Here is a 9,988-nt window from a genome sequence, read left to right on the forward strand (position 1 = left end):
ACGCCCATGAGTGTGCTCAGGCTGCAGAAAAGGCTTGCCTCTGGTGTCCTCCGCTATGGTAAAACGAAGGTCTGGTTAGACCCCAATGAGACCAATGGAATTGCCTGTTCCAACTCCTGTCAGCAGATCAGGAAGCTGATCACAGATGGGCTGATCATCTGGAAGCCTGTGACTGTCCATTCCCCGGGCTCGCTGCCGGAAGAACACCTTGGCCCAACGGAAGGGCAGGCATATGGGCATAGGGAAGAGGAAGGGTACCACCAACGCTCGGATGCCTGAGAAGGTGACCTGGGTGAGAAGGATTAGGATCCTGCTCCAGCTCCTCAGGAGATACCGGAATCAAAGAAGATTGACCGCCATATGTATCACAGCCTGTACCTGAAGGTCAAAGGGAATGGATTCAAAACAAGTGGATTCCCATAGAGCAGATCCACAAACTGAAGGCAGACAAGGCCGGCAAGAAGCTACTGGCTGACCAGGCTGAGGCTCGCAGGTCTAAGACCAAGGAAGCACGGAAACGCCAGGAGGACCGCCTCCAGGCCACGAAGGAAGAGATCATCAAGACTCTGTCCAAGGAGGAAGAGACCAAGAAATAAAGCTTTCCTCGTATCTGTATATAGTAGCCTGGCTGCAACCTCAATGGATCAGTCATTAAAATAAAACAAGCCTTAAAAAAAAGTAAGTTTTGAAAAATCAAAGCCTGAAGGTGGTGCCCAGTGTGACTTAGGCATTATGGGTAACTCTGCTACTAATGTACTAGAGGGAAAGGTGGGTTTTGGTAGATAGCAATGGAGTCTAAGGAGGTTGGCAAAATAGCAGCTACTACTGCTGAGCGGTCTGCCTTGCCTCCAGAGGGGGATTTTTGGGTACTGCATCATAGTTTCCACGAATATTTTGTAAAAGTTTAAGGGAAGGCCCGAAATTTCTCTTCTGTTAGAGAAGAATGCAGAGTTGACTATGTGCTTTGAGAGTTTGCAGACAGAGGTAAAAGTGCTGGGAAAACAAAAAGAGCGGTGGAAGGAGAACAACAGGCTTCAGGCTTGGTGTCTGAGACCGGGAATGAACTGCACGATGAAAGCAGGAAGCAAACCAGGCTGGAAGGTCAACTGCCAACCATGCCGTGCTCCACACGCTTTCACTGCCAGATGCCTAGAGCACCTCGGTGAGACACGGGGCCTGGAAGAGCAGGAGGCGGGACAAACGTGTTCTGCCAAGTGCTCTATTGGGGGTTTGCTGTGGGCCTACACAGGCACCTTCAGCCTCCCCAGTCCTTCTGCAGCATATGCCTGCGAATGGTGGTATTCCTGCCTACGATGAGCTGACCTGATGTCCGACAGAAATGCTAGCTCTCAAGCATGTTAAAGAGGCTATGGTACTGTATGGGTTGCACTCTCCATTTGTTAAAGAAATGCTAAATAACTGGACCACGCAGCATGGGGTTATCCCCCAAGACTGGAAGGGATTGGTGTCAGCTGTGCTAGAAGCTGGACAGCGATTACAGTGGTTATTGGGGTGGAGGCACAAAGCCACAAAAAATTTAGAACAGTGAAATGTAGTGGTGGGGGCTTAAATGTTACTGAAGAACAGCAGCTTGGGGAAGACCATTATGCTGACTGACAAGAAGACTATCCCGTGGCAGCTTTAAGAACTTGGGGTATGATTGAAGAGCCCGGGGGAAAGAAATCTATTTCATTAATAAGATAATACAAGGCTCCAGAGAAGCCTTTACAGAATTCTTACAGGGGTTGGGTTCAGCTGTGAATAGACCCTGAAACAAGATAGTCATTGATAGAAATATTGGTGTTTGAAAAAGCAAATACTGAATGCAAGAGGGTTTTCAGATCATTGAAAGCATGAGGAGCCCCAGTAGATGAATGGATAAGGAAACAGCTAGTATTGGTTCTCGGAAGCATAATGCCAAGATCATAGGGCAAATCATAGCTGGAAATTTCAGGATGCAACGTGCCCAATGCTCTGATTGTGAAGAATTTAGTCATTTCCAGAGAAATTGTAAAGCTAGAAGATTCACAGCTCAAAATAGCAGGTACATTGGCTCCAGAGAATATGGTATTCATAGAAGAGAACAAACAGGTTCTGGTCACTGTGAGCCACAGAGCTTTCAGGGAATTGTAGCCACTGTGGAAAGGGAAAACATTGGTCAAAGGATTGTCAGTTCAAGAGAAACATGGGAGGTAACCTCTGACCATCGGGAAACAAACTGAGGGGCCTGTCAGCTCAAGGCCCCACAGCTAACAATGTAAGCCATCTGCCTTTGGTCAGCCAGGTCATGCCAAGCAGGCAGGAAAATCGAAGCTAAGCGTTTTCTGTCTTCTACGTGCTACAGAAGGAAGTGCAGCTCTGGAGTTGGCTACGCCTCTTACGTTATCCCCAAAAGTTGAATGTTACAAGTTAGACCACTGCTGTGTATGGCTCCTTACCTTCAGGGACAGTGAGAGTAATCTTGGGAAGAAGTGCATAAACTTCTTAAGAATTTATTGTGCATCCAGGTGCATTAGATGGGGACAGCAAGGAAGAAATAAAAATCATGGCATAGTGGAAAGGGGGATGCGAATTGATGCAAGGGAGAGAATTTCTCAACAGCTCTTGTTTCCTTACATCAAGGCCAAGGCTGCTACGGTAGAAAGAACAAGGGCTTTTGGGAGTGTTGGGAAATGTGTCTCCTGGAAAACAGTGATTAACGATCAGAGACCTGCATTAGTGGTACGAAGAAATGGTGTTGACATAGAAGGTTTGGTAGATACAGGAGCTGATGTTAATGTAATTTCCCAAAATTCGTGGGATCCAGATTGGCCACTTCAGAAGGTTTGCACACAACTTAAACAGAATTGGTAAATTACTACGAATAAGACAATAGTGTCCGATGGATTACTTATGTGGGACCAAAAGGGCAGGCAGGGAAATTGAAATATTGTATGGCTGATGTAACCATAAATTTATGGGGAACAATGGGGAACTCAAATTAAAAGTCCTGCAATTCCAAAGACAGCAAATGAGGAAGTTAGGGGTGATGGGGTAGATTCCCCTGGGGAAGGTATTGATATGGGTGAACAAGAACAACCACGAGCTGTGCGGTTACCTAAAGACAGGACATCATAGGGATTGAGTGTCCAAATTTATAAAAGGGGCCACTGATGATGTACCAACAGCCTTGCCCCTGAGTGGCTATCAAACATACCTGGATGGCAAGAGTCCTGGGCCATAACAAAAGAAAAATCACACGCATTTGAACAACTGGTACGAGAGAAACTGGAGGCCCGACATACAGAAGAGTCTACCAGCCCACGGAATTCCCCTGCGTTTGTTGTAAGGAAGAAATCAGGAAAACAGAGGGTGAAAATGGATTTAAGAGGTAGGTAAGGTAATTCAATGGGTCATGTACAGCCTGGACTTCCTTTACATCTTTATACCATGATCATGGTCTATAGTAATAACTGATTTGAAAGATTACTTTTTCACAATACCCTTGCATGAGCAGGATAGGGAAGGTTTGCTTTCTCAGTACCTACTTTGAATAATAGTCATCCACTAAAGAGATGCTACCGGAAGGTACTTCCACAGGGAATGTTAAATAGTCCAACTTTATGTCAGTATTTTGTGTAACAATCATTAGAAATAATCCAAAAGCAATTTCCTCAAACTGTCATTTATATGCTATATAGATGACAGTCTGTTGGCTGACTCTGAAGAAGACATTTTAGAGAATGTGTTGAAAGTAACACGAATAATTCTGCCATGTTGGGGGTTATAGATTGCTCCAAAACAAAGTACAAAGAGGAGAGTCACTTAGTTTTGGGGTTATAAAATCAATCAACAAAGAAGTCAGTCACAAAAGGTACAAATTTTTAAGGACCAGTTGGAAACTCTTAATGATTTTCAAAATTTAGTGGGAGATATTAACTGACTGAGGTCTACAATTGTATTAAGTACAATTGTATTGAGTACAAATGAGTTAAATAATTTATTTCAAACATTACAAGGAGATTCAGTTTTAAACAGCCCAAGATGTCTAACAGCTGAAGCAGAAAAAGAAATCTTGTAGAACAAAGACTACAAGATGCATATGTGGATTTAATTGATCACAAACTTGCTTGTATTTTGGTCATTTTGCCTTCAATTCATTCTCCTACTGGACTTATTATGCAAAGAGAAGATAGCATTATGAAATGGATTTTTCTTAACTTATAAACAAAATAAAAATTGAAGACATATATAGAAAAGATTCCTGAATTAATTATAAGAGGTAGAATGATATTACATCAATTAACACAAATAGATCTGGCCAAACGCTGTGGTTATGTCATTATGGGTGATCAATAAACATTGCCAAAGACCTTGTAGTAATTACTTGGGTGAAATCAATAACAAATATTCAAAAAGCAAATGTATACAGTTTATGAAAAGAACTAATTGGGTTCTTCCTGGTATAGTAAAGAGAACACCGGTTCCGGAGGCACCAACATTCTATATGGATGCAAACAAGATGGGGGTGGCAGGTTATAAAGCAGATAAAATAAGCGAGGTGACCAAAAGTCCATATACATCAGTTCAAAACTCAGAATTGTATGCAATCCTTGTGGCAATATTAGATTACCTCGAATCTCTTAATATAATCATTGATTCTCTTCTGAATTTGTACCTGATAACTCAGAATTAACGTTATTGTTTATACAGTTGCAACAGGCCATCAGAAGTAGAAACCATCCATTATACATGACTCATATACAGGCTCATGCAGGTTTTCCCAGTCTATCAGCTCAAGGAAATGAGGAAATTGACCAATTACTAAAAGGAAATGTGTTGAAAGCCTCACAATTTCATGAGAAAGATCATGTTAACGGGAAATTTTTCCATCACTTGGCAACAAGCAAAGAAATGATTAAAAATATCCTATGTATTCTCTGTACAACCGAACTCCTTTACTTGCTGGCAGTAACCCTGGGGATACCAAAAGAAGTGACATCTGGCAGAAGGATGTTTTCTGTCTTGCAGGATTTGAAAAGCCGAGGTACATACACCATACCACTAACATGCGCTCAGGGTTTCTATGGGCTACTGCTTTTAGTCCCAAAAAGGCTGATTGTGTAATTACACATTAATTGGAAATAATGACAATTATGGGGATTCCTGCACAAGTTAAACCTGGCAATGTTCCCACATTTGCATCCAATAAGATGAAGCAATTCTTCACATATTACAATATAAAGCATGTTATTGGTATAACACAATCCCACAGAACATGCGGTTATAGGAGAGCCAATCGTATCTTAAAAGAGATGCCTATTAAACAAAAGGGGAGAGTAAAACCCCCGAGGAACAGACTAAATAAAGCATTGTTGACTCTGTTTCCTTAAGGTTGGTGAAAGAGGAACAGCAGCAGCTGAGAGACACTGGGTTATCAAAAAACTGAGGAATTGGCCAACCAACATACTATAGAGCTGTGTTGACGTTAGAATGGAAACTGTAATCGTCTCAAGATGGGGACATGGTTATGCTCATGTATCTACAGGGAATGAATGGTTGCCAGGGGCTGGAGAGATGGTTCAGCGGTTAAGAGCACCAACTGCTCTTCCAGAGGTTCTGAGTTCTGTTCCTAGCAACCACATGGTGGCTCACAACCATCTGTAATGGGATCTGACGCCCTCTTCTGGTGTCTGAAGACAGCCACAGTATGCTCATATACATAAAGTAAATAAATACACACACACACACACACACATGGTTACCAACAAAAGTTACAAAGATTAGCTCTGGCCAGGGAGAAACTCTTATCAGCAGAAACATGAATGTCTTCACAAAGCAAACGGCCCAGGTGATTCACTCTCACAGACTGTCCCTGTTACTGATCTCTCCAGGATAGGAATGGAAATCACCTTCAAAGGGGCTAGCCCAAGTTGTCAATCGCACAGAGACTTGACAGGCAATACATAAAATGAACAGACAACACAGATTCTAGACAGGTTAACACAGTGACTGGACAGACAAGTCTGACACGCTAAATAATGAAAAACTGGACAATAAACTCGATAACTAGCTTTTTCTTTCTTTTCTAACTATTTTTCCCCTCAGGCCCCAAACAGGAATTCTTTGTTCCGGTTCATCAGGAAGCAATTACATAAGAAGATGACTGTCCTGATCCCTTACACTGGGGTGGATGGTTTGGGTCGTTTGCTGTGATGTGGCTGTTATCACCTAGGATGGTAGATTGTTTTTCTTAATTACTGTATATTGGTAGGAACTTAAGGTTGTTTTGCCTAATTATGTAGTGACAGAAATTTAAGGCTGTTTTTGTTAGAATATTGTTTACCTACATTGTACGTAAGCTATTTGTTTAAGGTGTGATATAAAGTTCTAGCTTTGATTCTTACCACTGTTTCTATTGTGTATGAGTTGATATTGTTAGATAAAAGGACAGTTTTTTAAACAGAAAAGGGGATATGAAGTGGAAATTCCTGGTTTCTTTGGAGACTTGGCTGAGTCATGTGAAGTTTTTCTGGAAACTTCATATGAGAGGATGTTCAGCTGAGAACAGACACGTGTGTTTTTCTGGAAGCAGCAGCCTGGTAAAAGGGCATGTGATGTTTTCCTAGAGTGGACACTTTGAGAGAACACGTGATGTTTAGAAAGTGTATAAATATAACCCAGGAGACGGCGGGCAACACTGTGTGGTATCAGTGGGTGACGCTGTGTGGTATCAGTGGGTGGCGCTGTGTGGTATCGGTGGGTGGCGCTGTGTGGTATCAGTGGGTGACGCTGTGTGGTATCGGTGGGTGGCGCTGTGTGGTATCGGTGGGTGGCGCTGTGTGGTATCGGTGTGGTATCGGTGTGCCTTACCCTTTTTTGCTGGCCATCACTGGGCTTTGCTGGCGTTAGTCTCTGCTGACTCTACTGTATGGCACTGGCTCACCTTGACGTTTGTTGCTAGTCATGGTTTGTCATGACCTCATAGAGAGACGCATTCTAAGGAATTTCTGGTAGTGTTCTGGTGGCTTCTGGGGCAACCTGCCATTGCTGATTTGTGAAGAGAGTTTGTGAGTGGCTCGAGCTGGCTCTGCTGATTTGTGTGAACTGAACGGCTGGCTTCCTGACAATGCTGATTGGGTTTGCTCCAAAGAACTATTTCTAAGCAGGTCCAGATCCTGCCTTGCCCTATTAACCTTTCCTTTCTACCTCTGGTGGTAGGCTACAAGAGATGTTAAAGTGATTAAGAACCCTTATTAAAAATGGGTTTTGATTTAACAAGCAGGTAGGCCCAAGTGGGGATGCTTCCATCCCACTTAGAAGGGAGAACAAAATAGTCATGGGAGGCAGAAGGAGGGAGGGACCTGGGTGAGAGAGGAGAGAGGGAGGAGAAATGGGGAACAGGATCAGGTATGGACTGGGGGAACAGGAGAGACGCCCAGAGGGCCGGGAGAATCAATGGAAATATGCAGCCTCTGGGGGTTGGAAGTGGGGGACCCTCTAGAAAGTCCCAGAGACCCAGGAGGCGAGAGACTCTTAGGACTAAATGGAGGTGACCTTAGCCAAAATGCCCAACAGTGGGAAGAGAGAACTTCAAGAGTCCACCTCCAGTAGATAGTGAGGGCTTCGAATGGAGGGACTGGGTTACTAACCCACAGTCAAAGTTTCTGACTCAGGGCGTTTGGATGGGGAGAGCTTGGAGGAAGGTGTAGCAAACGAGAGGCCTCCATATTTAACTTAGAATGGCTTATGAGTTAGGATGTGCACCCAGTGATTGTGTTACCTGTTGATTATAAACTAAGTTTGTGTGTTTTCCTTCACAGGGCAACTTAGCTGGGTTCCAGAGAGAAAGATACAGTGACAGAGAGTGGATTTGTGAGAAGTACATCCCAGCTAGCCATGTGAATTTGCATGCACGGGACTCACACGGCGGCAACCCACCAGGGGAACTTAGTGAGTCAGGTGGAGAGATTTCGGAGCGCCAGGTCAGAGAGTCTCCACAAGATGAGGGAAGTCTGGTGAGTCTGGTGCCTTGCTAACGGTGGTAGCATGGTGGAGTTTTTTTTACTATTTCACACAACAGATGACGTCCAACGTGGCAGGCAAGAATCCGCTAGAAATGTAAGATTCTTAGCCTTTAGTTAGAAATCTAGTTAGAAAGTTTGACTAGAGGGGTAGAGTTGAGTCACTTGTTGACTCAAGCTGGGAACCTTGAACCAGAGACAGAGAGAGAGAGAGAGAGAGAGAGCTCTGAGGTCCCCCGGTGTGAAAAGAAACAAGATGGCTGCCCTGAGTCAGAGAGCGCAAGAATGGAAGCTACCTACTTGTTGGGGGCAGGTACTGATTGAACGGTGAATTCATAAAATTGGGATTATTTGCTTTTTAGGATAGATTTATATACAGATTTTTGTCTGAATCACATGAGGAATTTCACCTGTGGTTCAGAACTAAGATAGAGAAAATTAGTCACTGACGCCAAGTAGAGAGCAGTGATAATTTGCCTGCTAATGAGAAGGTCTCAATAAAGAGAAGTCTGTGGCTCCAGGCAGAGCGCACAACAGATAGACGGTGTGTTGAAGTCTACAGGAAACTTTTACTCTTTGTGCGCTCTCTGAGAATGTTGGATTAATTTCCTGACATGACAGAATAGAAAAAAACCCAAGAATAGGCTCACACAGCGTTTTAGTTTAGTTCATTCGTTTGGGATTACTTTAATTTTCAAAATGGGTGTGATTTTGAGTTTTGTGGTTATATTATTCCTCTGGGAGAGAGGTCAAGCTAAAGGTTTTTCTGGTTACTGGCTCAAGGACATGCCATTTTGGGAGAAAGGCTTTGTCTTGGCATTTTACCAAGTAATTAGTGTCTACACACTTTCCAGAGTTACATGGATCAGATATGACGAAGGGAGACCCCCTGAAGACTAGATTCCAGAGACTCAAACAAAACAGATATCTTGATGATACTTAATTTTGTTTTGAGATTTGTATATTACAGAATGCACAGCTTTGATGAGATCCATCGTCAGACGTGCTGAACTGACCTGCTTGAACTCCTGATCTCAGGGACTTTCAGCCAGATCCAGTCAGGACAGACATCAGAGACTACAACAATCATTAGTGTGGCCTTTTTAAGGCCTAACAACTCCCCATTTTCCCTCCCCTCCCCACCCCCACCCTTGTCAAAGATATCTCAATGCCCATATACAGCTGGAAGTAGCTATGAGAGTCATTGCCCCGGCTCCCTGGACTTGCGGGGGCTGGGGTGGTTATTGTAAGGATGTCTTTCTGGGGGATTTAGAAATGGTCATAATTTAACAGGCAGGAAATAGCTAGAATTGATTGTGCGGCCATCATCTCATTTTGTAGCAATCCTTATAATTGTTACTAAGTTGAAGTTATAATTTCTCACACTGGTACAGAATTCGTTTTAATGCAAAATCAGGGTTTTTATTGGCATAAATTTCCTCTACTGTCTCAAAAATGTTTAAAGTACAAGGCTGGGGCCCAGTCCTTCTATAAACGCCATTACAAACTGAGCTGAGCTGATTAAGCATAGGAGTTAAGGGCCAGATAGCAAATTCATGGCTCCAAGTTAATAATTACTTGGGTGTTTGCGAGATATTCCTATTAGAAGTAGCTGAGGGTAGTTAATGGACAACAGTCCGGTTACTTTACATAGGTAGATAGCTTTCAGAAACGTCAGAACTCCCCAGGATGTGACATTTGATGTTCTTTACTCGCTTGTTGAGACGTATGTGCTCCCGACAGCTCCCCGTTTATGGATTCCGAGAAGCAGCTGAGCCTCTCCACCTCCAGGTGAGGCTGTGCACTGTGGCCGGGTGCCCACTGGACAGAAACTGCCTGTTTCTCCACAAACCTGCACTGTTCTTGGGAGGACACAAGTTACAGGGTAGGACAGCTTGGTTCTGCCGAGACAGAATGAGCCATTCCTTAATAATTCCTGTTTCATGAAGTCTGTCAGATGATCCAGGCCAGAAGGCTGGAGACTG

At 43.5% G+C, this 9,988-nt stretch overlaps 1 protein-coding gene across 1 annotated transcript in view; it reads right to left on the bottom strand.

Annotated features, from left to right (window-relative positions):
• Window positions 1–6,902, bottom strand: part of Tmem232 (transmembrane protein 232) — a 218,003-nt gene extending 211,101 nt beyond the window's left edge. The window contains exon 1 of the mRNA XM_032899639.1: window positions 6,853–6,902. Coding sequence (XP_032755530.1) covers window positions 6,853–6,869 — 17 coding nt within the window. The 5' untranslated portion in view covers window positions 6,870–6,902. The remainder of the gene's footprint in view (window positions 1–6,852) is intronic.
• Window positions 6,903–9,988: the final 3,086 nt, after the last annotated feature.

Source organism: Rattus rattus, chromosome 4 (assembly GCF_011064425.1).
Source record: "Rattus rattus isolate New Zealand chromosome 4, Rrattus_CSIRO_v1, whole genome shotgun sequence".
NCBI lineage: Eukaryota > Metazoa > Chordata > Mammalia > Rodentia > Muridae > Rattus > Rattus rattus.